This window comes from Fistularia commersonii, chromosome 12 (genome assembly GCF_037954325.1).
Source record: "Fistularia commersonii isolate RoL2024-O1a breed Wild chromosome 12, RoL_Fcom_v1.0, whole genome shotgun sequence".
Classification (NCBI taxonomy): domain Eukaryota; kingdom Metazoa; phylum Chordata; class Actinopteri; order Syngnathiformes; family Fistulariidae; genus Fistularia; species Fistularia commersonii.
The window spans coordinates 4,559,453-4,581,060 of record NC_141295.1 but is presented as its reverse complement, the minus strand read 5'-3'; the positions used below and the strand labels follow the sequence as shown (position 1 = coordinate 4,581,060).

Here is a 21,608-nt window from a genome sequence, read left to right as displayed (position 1 = left end):
TTGAGAACTAAAAAAATAGTGGCCGGGGGAATACAATATGTAGTTAGCTCTATAAATATTTTTTAATAATTCAAAATAGTTTTTAAAGAAGGTAAAATTGGGGGAACATTTTTGCATTCTGTTTTTTTCTGTTTTTTTTTTTTGAAAGAACCTAAAATAGCATTGATATTTAATATTTTTTTCCCTAAAAGTAAACCAAATGTGATATCATCTCTTGAGAAAGAAATTGGTGATGATGGAAATTTGTCTTTGAACCATTTTTTAGTGTTAGGCCAAAAGCCTTGTACTTTTTGGAATGAGAAAAAAAAGGGACTGTCTCAGAAAATTAGAATATTGTGATGAAGTTCTTTATCTTCTGTAATAGAATTACAAAAACAAAAATGTCATACATTCTGGATTCATTATAAATCAACTGAAATATTGCAAGCCTTTTATTATTTTGATATTGCTGATTATGGCTTACATCTAAGAAAACTCAAAAATCCTATCTCAAAATATTAGAATATCATGAAAAAGTAATTTTTGTTTTCTTAATTGCATGACAGAAGATAAAGAACTTCATCACAATATTCTAATTTTCTAAAACAGTCCTGTAGATGATCTGTGGTTTCAATGTTGTCACAAAATGTACAAATATGGTCTTTGATTTTAAAGCGTAACCTCAATAATTCCTTAGCTGGGTAGATGTTACACATAATTTTGAAGTGCCTTTGGGGGTATAGGTAGAGTGAGATACATAGTTATGAAAGAAACTTAATGAGAAGTTAAAATCAGTGATTCTCAATCAGTGATCAGTGATCAGTGATCAGTGATCAGTGATCAGTGATCAAATCAGTGATGCTCCTCTGATAACCAGCTTTAATTTCTTATATTTTTTAATTTCTGTATCCGAATTTTATTATTATTATTATCATAACTATTGTTATATTTGTTGTTGTTGTTGTTGTTGTTGGTAGTCGGCTTTGAATGTGAAAGCTCCAAACCGGAAATAACGCAGTGTCACCTTGTAGTGCGACGTCACGTCACTTCCGCCGGAGCGACTCCGAGTAAACAAACAAAACGGAGCGGCGGCTTGTCGCACTTCCTCACGGTCCTCCCGGTCCTTCCGGTCCCGCCGGTTCTCCCGGTCCTCCGGTTCACCTCACCGACTCCGCCACAACCGGTGGCCGTGGATGGAGCTTCCTGCCGGTGAGTGAGCGTCCGACGCCCCCGCGGCCCAACTCCGGCCAACCGACAACGACTCCCTCCGTCCGCCCGGTAAGGAGTTTTACAATCACCGGCGGGGGTTTAACGACACACCGGTTAACAACAAACCGGGGGTTATTCCCGGTGCGGGGTTTGACGTGAACCGCGGGTGGGTGTCTCAACCCCTCCAGACCTCCGGCTCTTCCCCCGGGCCTCCGCGGAGCCTGTGGCCGGGCAGGGTGGCTGGTGGCGGGGCAGCGGGCGGGGAGCAGCCGCCGACTGGACTGGAGCTCCTGAAGGAGACCATGAATTCATATTACAATTAGTTTTAATATAATCATGAGTTTTTGTAATTTGACAGATACTGTCAGAACTAAATCAATTGTAGATGAAAATAAAATACAATTTTATTTCCTTTTTAGGCAAAATCTTGACGTGCATGTTATTTTCTGTGTTTATTTGGACATTTCCTGCCACACTCGGTGATGTCCCACACATGTTTGCATATGTCTAGTTAATTTAGTTAATTTCTTGTTCTTTTAAAGTCTCTTTAAAAGGGTTCTCCTGAAATTTCCCTAAAAATTCAGAGTGATTTCATGAGAAATCCCCAGAATGTCGCTTCGCCTGAGAGAAATCTTTTTGGTGGAAGAAGAGAAAAAGAGCCTTGATGGATATTGATTGACTAGCTGGAGATAAGATGACCTGCTTAGTGAAGGCGGCGACAGAGGAATTAAATTGTCTCTTGTTCTGTAAAGACGGCGTAACAGGTGCTTTATAAGCTTTATAAGAACTAAAGAGTGAATTCGGGGTCAAAGTCTCCACATATGTAATACCTGGATTAGTGAGGTATTACTACTAATTACAATAAAACTGCCCCCTTTCGGGATATTTGTGGTAATAAATGTTCAATCTAATCACTGAAAACACATTTTGTGTTTCCCAGAAAGAATTCCAGCTTCGTTAAAAAGTTCTCAAGAGGCGAGAGAAAATCATTGATTATCGATCGGAGCCGATATGGGCTTCATTTTGTTTGATAGAAATTAAAATGACATTTTTTCCCTTCAAGATATTAAGTAGAATGAGGACTCATACAGAGTTAAAGGCTACTAAAGACACACACACTCACACTTGGCAACATGAAACACACACACGTGAGTCATCTGGATGGACGTGATGGAACTCCCACACAGTCTGATGACGTGTGGAAGTGGATCAGCTGACACACACACACACACACACACACACACAGAAGAAACGCCTCCCAGTTCTCTCTCTCATTTTTTACACGGCAGCAAAAACCCAGCGTTAACATTTGAAATTCTACACGCTTTTAAAAGACAAAAATAAATGTCGTTCATTGAATTAAACTTAGAGAAAACAAAAAAACGGGTAACACGGGTTGAAAAGTTGGACGGCTGTTGCCATGACGACGTCTGACCGACATCGCCTCGTCTCCCCCCCAGGACGATGAGGTCCAACGGCGTGAAGCGGAAACTGGAGCCGTCGGTTTCCGAGGACGACCGGCGGGCGCTCCTCAGCTTGTCTCTCATAAAGCTTTACGGCCACCAGACGGGCGCCGACCTCGACCTGCGGCGCCACGTCCTCGTGGGCAACCTCATCCACCGTATCCATGACGACAGCAGAGAAGATGGATGCGGCGCCCCCGCCCAGAACGTCCGGCGTCCCGATCCTCCTCCTCCTCCTCCTCCTCCGTCCTCGCTGACGCCCGCCTCCCTGCTGGAGGAGAAGCCCAGGGAAAACATCTGGACGGCCGTGGAGGACGAGGAGGAGCTCAGTCCTTCATCTCTGTCCCCGCCGTTGTCTCCGACTCGGGTTTTTTTTGACATTTATCTAAAGGAGGAAGGGCGGGGACCGGAAGGCTCGCCGCCGACCCCGGCCGCGGCGGACGGTTCGCCGCCGCCGCCGTCGCCCGGCGTCTTCCTCATGGACCTCATGCTGGACGACCCCCTTTTCACGGATCTGGACGCGTCCATGCTGGACCTGGCGCCCTGGACGCGGCCCCCGCAGGGTCAGACGCACCTGCCAGAGCTGGACCACATCATGGAGGTCCTGGTGGGAAGCTGAAGACCAAGACGACCTCAGGAGCTTCCTCCTCCTCCTCCTTCGCAACCCGAAAGATTCGGAATGACTCGAGTCGAAGCCATGTTTTGCGGTTGCCTGGATGATGTGTTATTTAATAGAATTGTTTTGATTTGTTTATAGGTCACTTTTTTTCTTGAATTATTTTAAACACATCAATTTTTTCCAGACGTGCAGGGATTTTATTTTATTTTTATTCATTATTTTTGTCAATTTTAACTATTCTATTGTCAATTAGCCATGTATATACATACATTATTTTTTAGGGATTTTTTTTTTCTTGCAAAATGTCAAATAGTTTTTTGCATCATCTGTTTGTTTGTTTTTTTTGTTATAATATCTTGAGCAGCAATCTGACGGGGTTTCAAACGCTTCTGTCAGAAGAAAAGGAAGAATCCAGAAAGGAATTGATGAAACCGAGGCTGGATTTTTCTCTCAAACAAGGATTTTAAACAAAATAAGGTGTTTTTCTGCGTTGTTTGAATGAAAAATCTGCAGATCTAAAGCTCCAGAGGACATTGGAGAGTGCAGATCGGGAAACGGTCAAAGCATCGCTTAAAATAACATTTACAAAGCATCTATACTTTTCTATCCCAGTGCCTTTTAAAGACAAGCTCAATGGTAAAACTTTCAGATAGTTCAAGACTTTTTGACAAAGAGGTGATGTAAAACCTCAGCCGTGTGTGTGTGTGTGTGTGTGTGTGTGTGTGTGTGTGTTGCTCGTTTTCAGCGAGAATCAGGAGCATCCTCTCTTTCCTACAATAAATAAAATTGCATAAATACACGCGTCGTTTTCCTGTTCGAGCGGTGAAAAGCGAAAAGGCCCGGCTTCCGGTGAGACACAGACGGACGTTTTCTCTTAAATTATTTTAATTTCTTGTGTACACTAAAAGTAAAATTTACACACTTAAGTCTCAAAAGAACCTGGCCATGCACGGGAGACCTCTCCACAGGCTCTTCAAGTGATTCAGCTTTGTTTCCATAGGAATTTCCCCGAACATTTTACAGCCCGTAGTTTTTAACTGTACACAGTCTAAAGCCACAGTGAACTATTATTACATCCATTTCATCTTTACAATGTGCAAAATCCTCCTGGGAGACGGGGCTGACAGTAGTATGAGCAAAAGAACATACATGAGAGAACCGGAGCTGCGACGACAACGGGGGAGGAAAAATACAATTTAAAACGAACAAAAAAAAAAAATAAGCACTTCATGTCAGGAGCGATGTGCGTAATCCAAACAAATAGGAGCAGAAAGTTGGTCCCTTAATTCCCTTCTGATGCGAGTCGAACCTGCGCGGCCGGGAAACTCACAGGATTCCAGTGGTTTTAACCGAAACGTCGGACCCGTCGGAAAAACGACAACAGTGAACGCGCAAAATAAACAACTGCGAGACGTCCCCGACGCGGAATTGAAATGCGGCGTTGGGGCGCGCGGAGGGGGTTCGGGTCGGGTTCGGAGGCGACGCGTTCGAGAAAGATGGGGAAACGAAAGAAATCTGATTTAAAAAAAAAAAAAAAAATTAAAGTAAAAACAAAGGCCTTGGACGCGACGGACAAAACATTCAGCCGGATTTTGCAGGCAGTGTGGTTTCAAGTTGATAAATATATATGTATATATCTTTTATATATATATATATATATATATATAAATGTATTAATTCATTCTTCTATATTCCACTTTAGTTTGATTCAGCCAGTGTTTAGTTTCCTTCACAGACGCGCACACACACACACACACACACACACACCAAGACATCCTCCACACCATCTTGATTAAAAGAAAAGGAGGGTAAAATAAACTCATCCATCCCTGATTATGTACATGAAGAACCCCTCAGATACAGACAGAAACCCTCGCTTTAAACGAATCTTCTGAATTTCTACCCGACCCGTCCCGCCTGTCCCAGCTGCTTCCGCTAAATGCTTTATTAAAAAAAAAAAAAAAAAAGATGTCGGGGGGTCGAAAACGAAAAACAGAAGCGAAACTTTTTTTTTTTAAAAATAAGTAAGAAAAGAAAGGGAACCTAAACCATGACGAGGCTTTTTTTTTTTTTTTTTCTATTTTTTTTTTTTAAATAGAGATGCGTTGGTGCGCGGGGGGCCGTGTGGGGGCGGGGTCAGGGGGTCAGTCCGGCGTGGCCTGGCAGCCGAGCGGCGTCAGCGTGGCGGGGAACATCAGCACCTTGGCCTGCATGAAGGACAGATCCGGCAGGCCGGCGATCACCTTGGCCGCCTCCTCGCTCAGGTTCTCGTCCTTCCTCGGCCTCCTGTCCCGGCGGGAATCGCAAACGCGTCAGTCGACACCCATTTTTGCGTTAAAATCCCACACCGGCTGCTCTGAGGCCGCGACCTCTGACCTTGTGGAGGTGCTGGTCTTCTCCATGGTGGACATGAGGCGGGCGAACGCGTCCGCCACGCGGCTGCCGGAGCCGCCGGCGTCCATCTTGGTGGTGGTCAGCTCGAACAGCTCGGGGTCGACGCCTGGAGGGGAGACAAAGGAGAGGTGACGGACGGCCAGCTGTCTTCGGGGTCAGGGTCACGGCCGCCCTGACCTCTGACCTCTGACCTCAGGGGGAGGGGGTCGAGGCTTCTGTCTGTCGAAGCTCCGACATCCTCCTCTTCGTCTTATCCTGGAGCGAAACCATTTGTAGCCGACAGACCTCGACATTTCACTCGATTTGAGTCGTTTTATTTCCCTTAAAAGTCGTTTCGGTGGTTATTTTTAGCCGTCAGTCTCTTTCTTTTTATTTATCGCACAATGAATTCACCCGATCCATGAAACTCGACCGGCGAAGCTTCTATCAGAACCTCCGAGGCCGGCGTGACGGGAATCGAGGCGGCCGGACGGTCGAAGATTCCCGATGAAGCCTGTAACTTTTTTTTTTTTTTCTTTTCCCACTTTGTCACTTTTGATGTTATTTTTCTAGCTCGGTGATCCCTTAAATTAGGAATTTAATTTGGTCCAGAAGTGGGTTCCTATGTTGGATTTTTGGTATTTAAAAATGAATTTTCCCCCATTTTAAAATAACAGAAAAGAAATGAATTCACCCCCCCTCAAAATTCACAAAATGTTATATATATTGTAGATGCGTTGATATCAATCACATGTTCGCGCTTTGCTATTATTGCGCACTTAATTCCAAAGCATCTTCTTTCTGGGTTCACCGCTTGCTTCCATGATGATAATTAAATCAATGAATTATTACATTTTGATTTTCTCCCTCTCTTAGGATTTTTTTTTTTTTTTTCCATATTTCAGGAATTCAATTTGCCTGACTCGTGTTCTGTATCTTAAAAAAAAAAAAAATCACATATAAAGTGATTTGTATTTTAAGGGGCCACTGTATATGCACATATACAGTAATAAATACGACATAGAATGTAGTATTTATTATTTTTATTAGGATTACGATCCGGCTCTCTCGGCCCGCGGCGTCAAGCCAAGAGCAGGGGTGGGAGGTGGGTTAGTTCAGACCTGGGATGGAAGGCGAGCTGCCGGAGCCTGAATCCTCCACGGGACCAAAGAAGTCCAGGTTTAAGAGAAACGAGCCTCCGCTGGCTGCAGAGCCGGAGGCGGGAGGTTAACCAGCGAGAAAGAGAGAGAGAGAGAGAGACCAGACGTGCAGCCGTGTCAGTGATCAGACGATGTTAAATGACCTCATGCAGAGAAAGAGGAACAAAATCCACCCCGTCGGCCGCAAGGTCATCGAATTCCACGTTAGCCGGAATGTGTTTGTGAACGGCAAAGAAAACGTTTAGATTTATTTGCCGACGCCGTCGGTGGATTCGCCCTCGGACGCGTCGAGCGTCTCTACAAGCGCGACTATCAGAGAGCTTTCTCTGGAGGAAAGGGAAGGAGAGGATAGAGAGATTTGGGGGTGCAGGTGAAAGGAAGGCGGAAGGGGGTCACCTACCGTCCAGAGGGTTGGTAAGGCCACTGCTGCTCCAGTCGAACTGGACGGGAGGGAGCGTCTCCTGCTGAGAGACCAAACGCTCGTCACATGCGGCGAGGGAAATGTGCGTTCTGGCGCCCCCTACTGGTCGGATTTGAAACATCAACGCAGCCGGAGCGACTTCCCGTCGGAGGATCTTCCGGGCTGTTCGGAACTCGCGTTCATGTCAGGCGGTGGAGGATTTTGGGGGGGATTTGTCCGGTCTTACGCTCCCTAGCAAGTGCAGTTGATAGGCTGTGGGGTTTAAATGGCGCCGTGAGCGAGCTTGTAGATATCAAATTGAATTTCCCCGTTAAAACGAACCGAAACGCTCCGGCCCCCCGGTTTTATCGCGTGTTTCTAAATAAGAAACATGGTTATATCAGGTGTGTTTACCTGGGTGGTCGGACCAAGATGCTGACGTGATTTTCTCAGGTCGGCGCGTCCGATAATCTTTAAACACGATCACGTCGGTGGCAAACGCTCTTTTCTGGGCTCGTATTGCAAAAGCAAAAAGGCGGCCGAGCGACGGCTCAATCTGGGAAAAGTTGTAAATCAAGGTCGCGCTGCATTTATTTGCTCTTTATGAACCTCCGGCTGCAGGCGTGAGCTGGGGAAGGACTGAGAGACCAACATAAACGGAAGCGGCATCTTAAACCGGAGCGCGACGAGGGAGGAGGCTCATCTCTTGGCCGACACGTCGCCTTGTACGTGTCCTAACCTGGGATTACGGGATTATCCGCGGCGGCTCCTGAACCGGTAAAGGAAAGGCGTGGGTTCCCGCCAGGGAACGGGAGGCTCGCGTTCAGAAACCGACCCCAAAAACGTCAACCGGCGCTCTGACTTTGCACAAATCGGGCCGATTAAAACGGCAAACACCAGGATGTTTTCATGATCCGTGCAGGAAATACCCTTCCTTTCTCCAGGAGACACATTCGTCGGGACTGAGATGTGAAAGTGTTCTTGCCTTTCCTACCTGGACTGTGTCTGATGGGCAGGGGGTTTTCTCCGGAGCCCCCGGAGGAGCCTGGGCTATCGAGGCGATCATCTCTGCCGCAGAGACGGGCTTCACAGGCTCTTTGGTCGGTTCCAGCATCCCCTACGGAAACATTTTATATTCAGCCGCTTCGGATCGGTTGGCGGGGGATCCACGGCGGCGACGAGGAGGCGTCGCCGACTCACCAGGCTGGCGGCGTACATGGGCACGATGACCGGCTGTTTCTTCTGTCCCGTGAACAGCTGCACAAGAGGACAGGAAGTGTCACCGGACGTTTAAATGAAGAGGAAAAACAAACTCCCGAAAGAGCGAACTCACGATGTTGCGGGTGTCGATGCCCAGGCAGCAGAGAAGTGCTTTGTTGCAGTAGGAGCCTCCCCATTGGTGTCGGAGGCCGAACGCCTCGTGGATGTCCTGGAGCTGCGTCCACACGCCGCCCCGCGGAGCCCTGCGCCATCAAGAGATTTTCAGTCTTTACATGCAAAGAAACCGCGTTTGAGCCGGCGAGCTCGCGAACGACGGGAGATTTAAGAACGACGCTCGCCTGTCGCGCCCGGCGGCCTCCTCCCGTGGCTCCAGCAGGCTCTTCAGGGACGCCACCTCGTCGTCCACCGGGGCGGCGGCGCTCTGCGGGAAGCTGCTCTGGAACAGCTTCACCAGGCGGCTCGACAGCGTCGCCTGCGGGCGCAAAGGACGTGATCGGGCGCCTCCCGCATAAAACCGGAGCGGCGTTTATCCTTCGCTAGCATGGACGCGGAGGCGGCTAACGCCAATCATGATGCTGATTCTTATCAAAGTGTGAATTTAAGTCTTTCCAAGTCCTGTCGGAGAACATCAGTGTTTGGGAATGTGTTAGGACGCAGCACGGGGCTGTGCAAGACACTTCCGCTGTGTGGGGAAAACAAAAATGAAACAAGGATCCGGCGGAGCGGCAGGACATCCTGCATCCGGACAGGGGTTATGTGGCTCATCCAGGCTGCGCAGTGAAAGAGTGTTTGCACTACAGGCCTGCTGTTTATACGAGTGTGTGTGTGTGTGTGTGTGTGTGTGTCACAGCTGCGGCACAACTACGCACTGTGACGTGTCTTTCCGTTAGCTGGGGATCTTGTGTGAACGTGCCTGGCTGACTGAACGGGAGAAGAAAGCGGTCAAATGTGTGTGTCACACACACTTATTGGGATCAAGATAAACTGGGATGTTTCCAGTTTTTCTCTAGGAAATTGTGCAAAGACAAAAAAAAAAAAAAAAAAAAAAAAAAAAAAAGACTTTTTCAGTTGGAAGTGCTTATCACAAGATCAACAATAATAAAATAAAATGGAAAACAAAAATGGCAGATCCTGGAACCAGCAAGGCTCCAGTCTTTTCCAGTATCCATGATCTTAATTCTGCAAATTACATATACTTATCTTTTGAAACCTATAATGATCAAATATATTTTCATTGGGGCTGTCTGGATTTTTTTTGTGTCGCTTTCTCTTCATCTTTAATCCAAAATAAAAAAAAAAAAAGAAGCTATACTTAGAATCGGGAGTGGAAATGAGTTCATGCCAGCAAATTCAGTCACTTTTAGAATAAAATGTGCATGTGTGTGTGCAGCTAGAAATATAAAAATATTATATATTTGGAGAAGATGTGCATTTGATATGTGGACGCAACAGATGAAAAAGCACCAAAGTGAATCCTACTGTCATTTCAGGATCTCTTATCTTTCCAACAACATGGAGCTCCTTCAATTTGTAGATAAATACTTTTACTCGAGTAAAAACCCCTGGGGTCAGGAGGGTCAGGAGGGGTCGGGGGCCTGAAAAGGTGTTCGAACCACAGAAGAAGACCTCCTGGTCCACTGCTGGAGAAGGTGGCTCGCTCCTAGCCGCCGTCTCCAGCTTTGGAGGAGGAACATGATGGACCGGCGTTCATCAAAACTGATATTTATCCGAAACGGCCTTGAACGTGTGTTTTTAAAAGACTGCTCACCAGCTGTGTTTCCGTCCTGCTGGTTTCCTTGCTGAGGGGAGGAGGTTCGCCGCCGTACCAGTCCTCCGCGCTGTCGTCCGGAGGAGCCGCGGTCTCCTCTGAGCCGAACGCCGCCCAGGACTCCCCCGCCGCCGCCGCCGCCGCCGCCTCCGCCTGCGGTTGCTCCGCCTCCCCGAAGGCGTCCCAGCCGGCGTCCGCCTCGCTTTCCGATCGGTCGACGGCTGAGCTGAAATTCCCGAAGCTGTCACTGACGGGGAAGTCGGTGAAATCCTGTCCGTCGGCCGCCGCTGCGGCCGCGTGGAATTTAGGGGAGTTGAAATCACCGAAGTCGTCGTCGTCGTCGTCAGCGGCGGGCGCCTCGCCCTCTTCCCGTCCGGCGCCGCTCTGCTCGAAATCGGGGAAGCCTTGACGGCCGAACGACCCCGCGTCCCCAAAGTCACCAAAGTCCTCCTCCTCCTCGTCCTCCGCCAGCTGGCTGTGGTCGGCGGGCGTCGGTACGTCCTCCTGGAGCGGCAGGGACGGCGCCGACGCCGTGGTGGTGCTCATGTCGCCGTACTCCTCCAGAGCGTCCGTCGACAGCGTCCGGCCCAGCGAGGTCTCCGTCTCGGTTTCCGTCTCCGCCTCGTCGGCGCGGTCCTTTCCATCGGACGGCCCTGACTCGCTGTCTCCGGCGGCGTCCGGCGAGAGGTCGCTTTCGCCGAAGCCGGCGGCGTCCTCGGCGCCGTCCCCACCCGCCACGTCCACGCCGTTCAGAGCGGGGGGGTTCTTAGTGCAAACAGCCTCTGAGGCAGAGTGTGCAAAGGCTACGTCCCTTAGTTTGGAGTCAGCGTCTGTGCCGGCGCCCCGGTCCGTGTTGCAGGAGCCACCGGCGGGGACAGATATGGAATCGGAGCTAGATATGGCGGGCCCAGTCCTGCTTGTGTCCCTGATGTCGTCCTCTGTGGTTGTTCCCTGTTCCTCATGACGGCGCTCGTTGCGCCGGCGACCCCCCGCCGGACCGTCCGAGTCCTCGTCCGTTGGGCGCTCGGCGTCGGAGAAAGCGGCAAAGTCCGCAAAGTCCTCCTCCGAGCTCCCGACGGGGACGCCGCCGCCGCCGCCGCCGCCCGCGTCCTCGGTGGACGTTCCTTTCAAATGAGCGTGGACAGAAATCTTCGAGGAGGGGCTTCCCTGAATTTCAAAGGTCGCGAAACCGTTAGTGAGCACCTCCGCGCCGCCGCCGTTGCAATCCGACGGCTTGTTGACGGCCGTGCTGGTCACGTGGAAATCCAAGGCGCCGGAGATGACCCTCTTCCTGTCCGTTCTGTCTGACGGACCGCCGCCCAGGTGCCCGTTAGCCTTGGACAGCTCGCCGTTAGCAGAGCCGAGGCCGAATCCCACCACCCCGCGGCTGTTGAGGAGCTCGGGCGGGGAGGTGGCCGCCAAAGCCTGAGTCTGGTTGAAAGTGGTCGGGGTGTCCAACTCCGAGAGGCTGATGCTGTTGGAGACGGCCGAGAAAGTGCCAAAGTCCCCGAACTCGTCGTCCTCCTCCTCGCCGCCGTCGTCCATCGGGGGCGGGGAGGACGAATACATGCGGATCACGTCGGGCTCCATGGTTCTCTTGCGATCGACAAAGCCTCCAGGCTACACCTGAGTCAGTCGGAAAGAAAAAGCCGTCACAGATGAGATACTGATATATATACTGCTCAAAAAAATAAAGGGAACACTTGAACAACACAATGTAACTCCAAGTCAATCACACGTGTGTGAAATCATAGTGTCCACTCAGGAAGCAACACAGATTCATTTTGACTTGTTTTAAGGACATTACATCAAAGTTGGATCAGCCTGGAGTTTGTTTTTACACTTTAATTTTGAGTGTGATTCCTAATCCAGACCTCCATGGGTTGATACAATTGATTTCCATTGATCATTTTTGTGTGATTTTGTTGTCAGCACATTCAACTGTGTAAAGAGCAAAGTATTTCGTAAGAATATTTCATTCATTTAGATCTAAGATGTGTTTTTTAAGTGTTCCCTTTATTTTTTTGAGCAGTGTAGTTTGCCAACAAAGTATAACATTTCTACATGTATCACATGGAGTGTAAAAGTTGAGGACCCTTGTCTGGAAGATCAGCTCAGAGAAATGCCTTTTCTTTCTCTATTACAATTGCTTCTATATAAAAATAACCTTGTAACTCAGATAAACAGATACAGCATTAACACGGCTCTCCATCTGGTAGTCAGACGAGGGGAGTTTATAATTAATTGGATGTAAAAAAAATAAATAAATAAAAAAAAATCCAAAAAAATCCAAAAAATTAATTATTAAATAATAATTAAAAAAAAAAAAAAAAAAAGATTTTAATCTCATATTCTTGTTGACGGAGCACTGAAATTCCAGCGCGGTATCAAAAAACATGCGTGGGAGAAAAAAAAAAAGAGGCTCCATGGTGATGCGTGTCTAAGTGTGTGTTCTATCCCAACAAGCTCTACTTATTAACTCTCAGCGTTCATGTGATGTTTGCGCTGTCCTGAAAAATGACCTTGAGGCATCAACCGGCCAAGAAAACGTTATACTGGGTTACACTTACACCTAGATTCATGTTTGCATCTATTATTATACGGATTTTCTGTAATCTTTTCCGGTCTTACTCGTGAGGTGGCTGAAGAGGCAGCTGTAGGTAAACACCTTGTCTGCTGCAGATATTCTGAATGACATTTTTCCTCCTATGTATTTCCTGGAGACAGTCCTGAAGCCTTATCTTTATTTGCAGACGTGCCTTTCTCTAATTTCCTCGCCCCGCGCCGCTGTTTGAAAAGTCGGCATTGATGGCGACATTTAAAAAAAAAACCAACAAAACAACAAAAGACGTCACTGTCAACAAAGAAATAAATTGTGAGGAAAAAAAACATAATCCTTTAAGAACTATCATAGCTTAGCTGTTTCCCGGCTGGATACAATGAGAGGATTTAATGACGACATAAATAAAAGGTTAAAAAAAAGGAATTCCATCCACCTAACCGAAGCTAGGCACTCTTTGACGGGGCAGTTTATTCCCAAAGTTTTTTCAAATGCAAAAAAAAAAAAAAAAAAAAAAAAAAAGATCACAAGTGCCAGTCTCCTGTATTCCAGTTCTGTTTATATTTTTGACAGCTGATACAAGATGCGAGCAGGGCTGCTGCAGTCAAACTGCATTTTCTTGAGAAAACAAGCGTTGAACAGGACTCCCCGGGACAAACCTAATCAGTTTATGTCATTTCATTTTAGGAATCAAGAGTCCTTCTGGTGCCAACAGACACACGCAACATGTATGGAAGGAGGGGTGGTTTCAGGGGCGTGTACATGACAACTTGCAGGAATCTTATTAAATACTCCGGAGCGGCCCTGGAGTCTGCCACCGCGGGCCCCCTCTTCAAATAAGGCACAGATCATGAATTCATGAGGCCCTCGGTCACAAAGCCGGCGAGATCTTAGCTCAAAAATCAGCATTTCATCCCTGGAAAGTTACAGAGTAGACGGAGCAAAATCAGCATGAAATTCCACAAAACACAACTGCCAAGTGTGCTCTTCAGGTACGCTACATAGTTTTAAAGCGTCGAAACAAACAAAGATAACGCCCTTAAAGCATGGTTCTGTTTTGTGCGAGGATAATTGTGCTTTTTTTTTTTTTTTTTTTTGGATACTTCCGACTTGTCCGCCACTAAGTTCTACAAGATAATCCTTTCATTTGAGTAAAAAAACAAAGGAATATATCTGCATCTGAGCGATGCAAATTGGATGACCGTGGTTGCTGATTGGAGATGATCATTTGAGATAAAAAAAAGAACAAACTGGCCTTTCTTGCCAAGTTTAAACCGACGCAGGGAACTGTTTACATTGTTGGCCTCTGAAATGTGTTTGCACTGCTGGTCTTATCTGACAGAATACCTGAAAGCAGGTACCCGACTGCCACTTGACTGCAAGACCAGTCAGGCCGGGAAACAGCGTTGCTATGAACAAAAGGAAGGGATATTTCTGGACGGGGAAACAAAAGTGTATTGCCTGGTCATGCTTTGACTCCATTCCAACTAAATATTTGATCTGTCCGTCGGGTTTACTCACATTTCAAGGCAGACTGAGTTTACAACACAAGACACCATTAAAGTAGCTGCCAAGTGCAAGCAGCTGTTTTTCCACTGCAGCTTTCGTTTACGGTGTGTTTCTTTCGCTTGGCTCCTAAAGCTGGCAACTTCACGGCCCCGATCGTTTGGTTCTGACGTTTATTTGTTTCTTTTTAGTCCGCCGAGCTGTAGCCGAGATAAAGTTTGACAGATCTCCCTCTCACCTGCCTGACGCTGCTGTTTAAGTGCGGCTAGGTGGCTAGCAAGCGGGCAAGCTGGCGAGTGCGGAAGATAGCTACGCGAGAAAACTGATAGCGGAGGGGAGCCGTTTTAAATACCGCCAAACGACTGGATGAGTTTTGTTTGAGTGTTAAACCACTTATTCAATTAGCGGTACGTGGAACTCATGAAACTTCAAGACTGAGACGCTACGTAGGGGGAGAGGTGTGTAACGCCTAAGTTAGCTAGCTAACTAGCTAGCTAGCTAGCTTGAAGCTGGGCTAGCACCGCCCGTGTTTTTTAAACCTACTGCCGCCGCTCCGGCGGACTGGAAAACACGCTAAATGCGGGCGGGGAGGTTTCTCCGGTGTGTGTTTCTGTGAAATATCGAGGCCGCATCGTGGGATAGGGGCGAGTTCGAGAACTATTAACTCAACTCGCAGGTAAGTCTTGCTAACTACGCAGCTACCTAGCTAGTTAGCTGGCTAGCTAGCTAGCTAGAAACAACAACAAGCGTCTTCCGCCGGCACTGCTAGCTAGCACTGTAGCGTCAGCTTATCCTCCTCCTCCGGCTGGCGTTGACAGCAGGTGTCCCCGGTGCAAAATCAAATAAAAAAAAGAGCGGTACCGACCGTGAAACGCTGCCTGCGGGGATCCATGGCTCAGTCCGACGCCGCGCTGCCCATAAGGAGTCCGGTGGAAAGCAGCAGATCGGAGCGGGGCGGCCGAGACCGCAGCCCGAAGTGAAGGTTGTCAGCCCGGCTGCTACCGCTGCTCCCCCCCCCCTCCGCCGGCCTCAAAGTCACCCAGCATGCACCGCTGTGGAGGGGAGGATCGCAGCACCGGAGAACCGGGGAACCGGAGCACCGGAGTACCGGGGAATCGGAGCACCGGAGGCCCGCTTCCCCCTCAAACTTTCTGCGGTAACAGGTAGTTGCTCTCCGTTGTTGCTGCACACGTCGGTGCCGGATAATCTGGTACATCAGGCTAAAACTTAGTTTTTGCAAAAAAAAAAGAAGAAAATATGGCATGACACTTTACTGCAAGACGGAGGGAATAATCACGACGTGCAAAGCGGAAAATGTTAGAAAGTCATCATTTGGTGGAGAATATATTCATTATGAGGTCAATTTTACCTACATTAGTCTTTACTGATCACATGGCAGAGACCAATCTGCTTGCTCCAGCATTTTAGTGTGCAGACATTATCGAGATATAAACCGAGCCATCAAACTAAAATTCAAAACTACAGAAATAAAAAAAAAATGCATAGATTAAGTCTTGACTTTTTTTGGGGAAAAAAACAGATGTCTATTGGATATAGTGAAAATATCAACTCATCCATGCATTATCTAATGCTTTGTGGAGGGTGCCCAGCCTATCCCAGAGGCAATTTAGTGTTTTTAGTCATATTGTGTTTGTTCCAGGTGTTGGTTGAACATCCACGCAGCTGCAGGACAGACTCCCCTTCACACAGGTGTGTGTGAAGCAGGCTGTGATTGAAAGTTGGATGGGATGGATGTCCTGCACAGGCGGGGAATCCCTTTTCCCTTGACGTCGCATCCTCTCCTTCTCCAGCCCTTCCTTCTCACACCTGCTCCCACTGCAACCTGCAGACTGCGTCAATCCTGTTTTGGTTTCATCTGCCAGCCTGCCTTTCACCCAATTAACCATTTCCAATTAATATTTGTAAACGGGGGGGAGCTGTGATGTGCACAGCGAAAGGGGAAGCAGTGATGTCACAAAAGCACGGGAAGGGGAAGCACACCGTCTGTGTTGCCCCTGGCAATGCACTCTTCACACAGTCAGGATTTCAAGACGGAGACGATCAATTTAGTCTGTTTTTCTTAATTCCGACTGAGCGTCATATTACTTTGACGCCGTAATGTAAAATTGTAAACTTCGATTTTATAATACGTAATGCAAACGTGTGCTACATGGCTTCGCTTGTGGAAAAAAAACACAAGGCTTGGAGTTATTCGTTGTGTGTGGTTGGAAATAAGGATGGCTGACAATGAAGAAAACGTCATTGCGCACTCTGATCCTAAATATTCGGATGTTAACTTAGAAATAAGACTGAAAAAAAAAAAAACTGGGAAAACTTGTTCAACTTTATTCAATTGAAAAAAAAAAAGAAACATTAGAAAAGCACATCATTTCAGTTTTTTTTTTGTTGTTGTTGTTGTTCATTTGTTTCTTTGTGGTCCCGAAGCTCCAATTTTTCGCATCATTGTAAATAACGGGAGTATTTTGAGACGGCGCGGTGTCGTCGACCTTTGTCGAGTCGAGGCTCTCGGACTTGCGAGAGCCAGAGATCATCCACGTCCATCTTGTAGGCTCCTTCTTTAAATCCTTCCATCAGATTATGTGCCGTGGACGATGAACGAACCCTTTCGCTTCCCGTCGTAAAGAAATAAACCCTTCGCACGCGTCTAAAAAGGCACTTCTTACCTTGTTCTTGCTTTTGCACGAAATCATGATCGAATCACATCGTTATTTAATCCTTCCATCTTTTCCTCAGTTCTTCCTCCAGGAGAGGCTATCCTTTTCTGCGGGCATCTGCAGAACATCTGGATTTTCCACGCCGTTCTCGGCGTCGTTCGCTTCGCCAGCCTGTTCGATCCGGATCTTTCCGTGACGTTTCCTTTACGGGGTTTCCATAAACCCGGAAACTTTGACGAAAACATGAAAAGGCAGCGCGGGATGTGGACGGACATCTTCGAAATTGCCGTTATTCCACCCAGTCCTGTGCGTTTGGCCCGATGGCCGTGCGGACCATCCATGAAGAAGAAATACGAGTTACAGTCGAATTAAAAATCACTGATTCATCTTTTTTTATTGCCATTTTCCACTTGTACAGTGCCCGTTTTGGAGGAGGTGAATTGCTCGTGTTGTCTTCGAACACATATACAGCAATTTGGGAAAAACAAAACAACAACAACAAAACAGACAAAACAAAAAAACAGAATTAGAGACATCACAGCTGTCACAGTGAAGCGCACACACACACACGTTAATTCCTGGATTGCTCAGAGGTCATGATCACGATATTTTGCCGATGCCACGTCGGCCCTTGCAGTCTGACAGTGCGTCCCGGCGGCACTCGGGCCCCTGTGGTATCACAGCGTCTTTTCACAGCGAGACCGGCGAGTGCCCCGACGGACAAACACAAACAAAATTCATATTAGGGGAGGGGTTGCCCTATCTTTGCTCTGATAAGGGGGTGTGGTTGGGTTGCTTTGGGGGAATTCATAACTTGCATTACGTGATGAGAAAAAACTCCGCCCCTGCGTCATGATTTGTGGTTTTTTTCTTTTTTGTCCGTTTGGCGATCGGGGCGGGGGGGGGGGGGAGGGGGTTTCATGAGGAAATAAAGCTACTAAATGGGTGACTGGTAGCTTAGTAAAACAAGAGGGGGAGCGAGGTAGGGGAGAAGGAGAAAGGCAGGTCGGGCCATTCATTGGGGTCCATGGAGTCGAGATTCTCCACCATCTTTTGCAGCTCTTCTTCGATGAAGAAGGACACGAATGACTCCGAGGTCTGGGTTTGTGTCACAGCGGCGCTGGCGGCCGGCTCCGCCGTCGCGTTCGTAAGGTCCGACAAGTAAGGGGCGGGGACGACCTCCGACACCTGCGACAGGTGGTGCGTTTCGCGCCCGGACTGCAACGCCAGCGGCAGGCAGCGCTCGGCCTCCGGCGCCGAGGCGCGGCAGGCGTCGTCCGGCGGCGGCGGCCGGTCGTCGGGTTTGACCGCCGACGGCGCGGCGACGGTCGCCGCCTTGCAGTTCCTCCTCCTCTTCCCGTAGTTGTCCTTGCAGGACCAGTTGGGATGCTGCTGCGCGTGCAGCTGCCGCTCGGCCTCGGCCTGCTTGTAATACTTGGACTGCTCCTCGTTGGTCATGTTCCTCCACCGCTGCCCCAGCACGGCGTTCACCGCCGAATTGTTCGTGTTATTCAACTCCGCCGCCACGTTTTGCCGCTGCTCGTCCACAAAGCAAATGTAAGCGTTTCGAGGCTTTTTGATATACGGCTGGTCCCTGTCCTGCTGGTTGTCAGCTTTCTGCCAGCTTCTCTTCTTTTTATACGACTTGGAGGGGTTTTTGGACGGAGCGGCGGACGTAGGAGCAGGTGCAAAACTGTACGCCATCCCCGTGTTCATGACCCCGAGAGGGTGCAGGTATTGGGCCGCCGGCAGCATCAGCGACGGGCTGTAAACCAGCGGCGTGGCCTGGTGACTGACGGCCGCCGCTCCCGGGACATTGTGAGCGGGTATGTGGTACGGCAGGTACTGGCCATAGATGGATTCGCCTGCCTGACCGTTCATGTAAACTGGCTGCACGTACTGGGGGTGCAGCGGCACTGGGTTGAAGTTGGGAGCAGCCATCATTGGAAGCGGCTGCACAGAGCTGTCTCCCACGGGGAAATTCCCGCCGTAGCCTCCGCTCTCGCCCGCCGCCGGCTGGCCGTGCGTGTTGAATTCTATTCCGGCCGATAGAGGAGTGCTCGGGGGGTTGGCTATCTCCCCTATATCAACTGTCAATAAATCTGTCCTCATTAAATCCATGTTGTTTTCCCGTTTCGCCTCGCATGTAGATCCCGGCGGTGCGTCGGCCGCAAATTGTTCACAGTGTGGCCGCTGTTGGAGCCGGAATTCCATATACAGGTTGTGCTCTTTACAATCGCGACCACTTTATTTTATGTCACATAGCAAACTCACACAACTATTGAAACTATCACAGCGACCCAATCACGCTGTGATGATGTCACTGAGGGCGTTACGTGATGGAAGCCGGCGATGTCACGGTCCGTACGCCAAAAAAAAACTGCAAGAAGCGCACGTCCACGATGAGTTCAATGACCCCAAACTTACCGGACGTTTCTGGCTCATTCGCCGATAAGAAGACGGCGCCGGCCGCTCCTGCACAGATCTGAATCTCAGGCCTCTCCGTGGATGACTTTAGTCGGACGCCGAACCGACGGAATGTCCGGAGGCGAGAGTGTGTGTGTGTGACATCACACACACACACACACTCCGAGAGGGTATTAAAACCTCCCGGACCGGCCGTACGGCCCGCGCACTTGGGTCGCTCTCGACGCGGTCGCCCAAAACTTTCTACTTTCCTGTGCAAAATCACCCCCCCCCCCCAAAAAAAAAGCAAAAATATTTATTCTCAAACAGGGGGAATTGGCGTTCTGTAATGAATGGATTATTTATTTCCGATGTATGTTGCGCCGCTAAGGGGAGAAAACATACGTTCCTCCTGCAAAACAATAAATCTAAAATTTCAGCCAAAAATCTGCAAGCGGACGCCATGTCGGACGCCGTTCTTCAGCGCGCTGTGATTTACATTTCATGCAAAACTAGTCAGCGCTCGCAGGGCGGCGTGACATCACAGCTTCCCGCACGCCGGAAAAAATCGAACGTGAAGAATGAAAACGTCGGGAAAATGTCAGGACTCCTAGAAAGACCCTTGAATGTGAATTTAACGGGGCAGCAAAGTTGGAATTAATCTTAAGACTTTAGATATTTCTAAATTTTCATCCAGTGAAAATTTAAATTTCCATCTAAAATTAAATCCATCTAAAATTTCATCCAATTTTCTTCCCAGTGGTTCTGTGTATGTTGTTTCAAAGCGTCTTTGAGTGTCATGAAAAGCGCTATAAAAATCCCATGTATTATTATTATTATTATTATTATTATTATCCATGGGAGAAACCATTTCAAATGACCCCGGGGGGGGGGAAGCGGGGAAATGGATCGTTCCTAAAAGTTGTGTCCGATTTATCGTCGCATCCAGCTGCAATAATCGGTTGAATTAAAAGTTTAAGAGTTTTGGTTTATGAGGAAAATGTTAGAAATCGCCTCCTTAAGTGTTTCCTGAAGTCTGTAATGATGGACTTTACCGACAAAATGTCAGAATGATTAGCGACGATTGGAAGATCGATAATATCGGAGGTCCCGCGGCCCCTGCGAAGCTCACGGGAGCCGGCGGCGATGTCACAAATGGGCGTCGTCTTTTCTTCTGTGATGTCGCGGAAGCCGCCGTATTCCCGGTGGCAAGGTCATCTCTGCGAGAGCCGATGGAGGAGACCGCGGCGCCGCGGCGCCGGATCCACCGTGGCTTTTTACGACTACTAGACGTGAGCGAGGGGGGATTCGGGAATCGGTGGAGGGGGTTTTTCAAGGGCAACCGGACTTGTGAGGAACTTCCTGGTGGAAAGCGGCGGGAGAATCCGGTTGTTGGCGTTTCAGCGGCGAGGAGATCCTCGACCAATCGGGACTCAGCAGATCCAGCAAACCGCCGGTTTTATCCGAAGCGTCTCAAGCCGTATTCAAATCTGCGAACGTTCTCCAGAGGAGTTCGGGCTGGTGAGCAACGCTCCGGATTGCCCGTTTATACACACACACACACACACACACACACACACACACACACATGACAGAGGATTCGTGATTTGACGCTTTTTACATTTTTATTGGAACACAAATGCATCAACCTAGTTGTGGACATCACACACACACGCACACACACTCTGGTTTGGTGATTACAGTCTTCACAAATATGAAGGCCTCATGTTACTCAGCTGTGTGTGTGTGTGTGTGTGTCGCTTCGGCGTACGACCTTTTCCCCATCGAACTCGTGCAGCCTGTGATATTACAGCACTTTTCACAGCGCACGCGCAACCGCTAGCGGCGCGTGCGCGAGCGTGTCGAGGCAGTGATGTCGCTTCACAGTCGGCCGGAGATTCCCGCCGTCTCCCGCCGACCGCCGTGACATCACAGCCTCCCGCCGGATGCGGCGTGCGCGTCCGAACTCGGCGCCCGGGTTTAGAGCGGCACAGGGAGGGAAACGTCGGTCCGGACATCATCACACGGCCGCGGGCCCGCTGTGATAATCCTGTCCGGGCGCTATCATTCGCTGTGATTGGTCCCGGCGCGGCTCGGACTGTAAAGAACGGAGAAATTATATAAGGTATTTGCGTCCCCGGATGGCGGCGCCAGATGTGTGAGCGGCTCGCGCGGAAACCAAAAGCCAAAACACACACCTGCGGCGCGGGAGTTTATGGCATGGACCACGTGCAGCTGCACCCCCAGTACATGCCGCCGGTTTACATGA

General features: G+C 48.8%; 2 protein-coding genes and 1 long non-coding RNA gene across 6 annotated transcripts; 1 reads left to right on the top strand and 2 right to left on the bottom strand.

The window, feature by feature from the left end:
* The first annotated feature begins 1,054 nt into the window (after positions 1-1,054).
* On the top strand, positions 1,055-4,067 carry LOC147228399 (SERTA domain-containing protein 2-like). Its single transcript, XM_086156489.1, has 2 exons — positions 1,055-1,188; positions 2,649-4,067. The coding sequence occupies exon 2, from the start codon at positions 2,653-2,655 to the stop codon at positions 3,268-3,270; it is 618 nt and encodes a 205-aa protein (XP_086012615.1). The 5' UTR covers positions 1,055-1,188; positions 2,649-2,652; the 3' UTR covers positions 3,271-4,067.
* A 70-nt stretch (positions 4,068-4,137) lies between these two features.
* On the bottom strand, positions 4,138-15,290 carry aftpha (aftiphilin a). 4 transcript variants are annotated; one of them, XM_086156484.1, is made up of 10 exons: positions 15,124-15,290; positions 10,193-11,818; positions 8,763-8,896; positions 8,537-8,666; positions 8,404-8,460; positions 8,198-8,320; positions 7,204-7,267; positions 6,765-6,848; positions 5,647-5,770; positions 5,244-5,556 (listed from the first exon to the last, which is right to left on the bottom strand). In XM_086156484.1, the coding sequence occupies exons 2-10, from the start codon at positions 11,780-11,782 to the stop codon at positions 5,415-5,417; spliced, it is 2,448 nt and encodes an 815-aa protein (XP_086012610.1). In that variant the 5' UTR covers positions 11,783-11,818; positions 15,124-15,290; the 3' UTR covers positions 5,244-5,414. The 4 variants fall into 4 exon arrangements, with proteins under 4 accessions (XP_086012613.1, XP_086012610.1, XP_086012612.1 ...); XM_086156486.1 differs by having other exon boundaries at positions 7,204-7,264; positions 15,124-15,284; XM_086156487.1 differs by lacking the exon at positions 6,765-6,848 and having other exon boundaries at positions 4,138-5,556; positions 15,124-15,283.
* On the bottom strand, positions 7,424-7,757 carry LOC147228398 (uncharacterized). The gene is made up of 2 exons (XR_015106903.1): positions 7,618-7,757; positions 7,424-7,476 (listed from the first exon to the last, which is right to left on the bottom strand). It is a non-coding gene; the product is annotated as an uncharacterized LOC147228398 (long non-coding RNA).
* Positions 15,291-21,608: the final 6,318 nt, after the last annotated feature.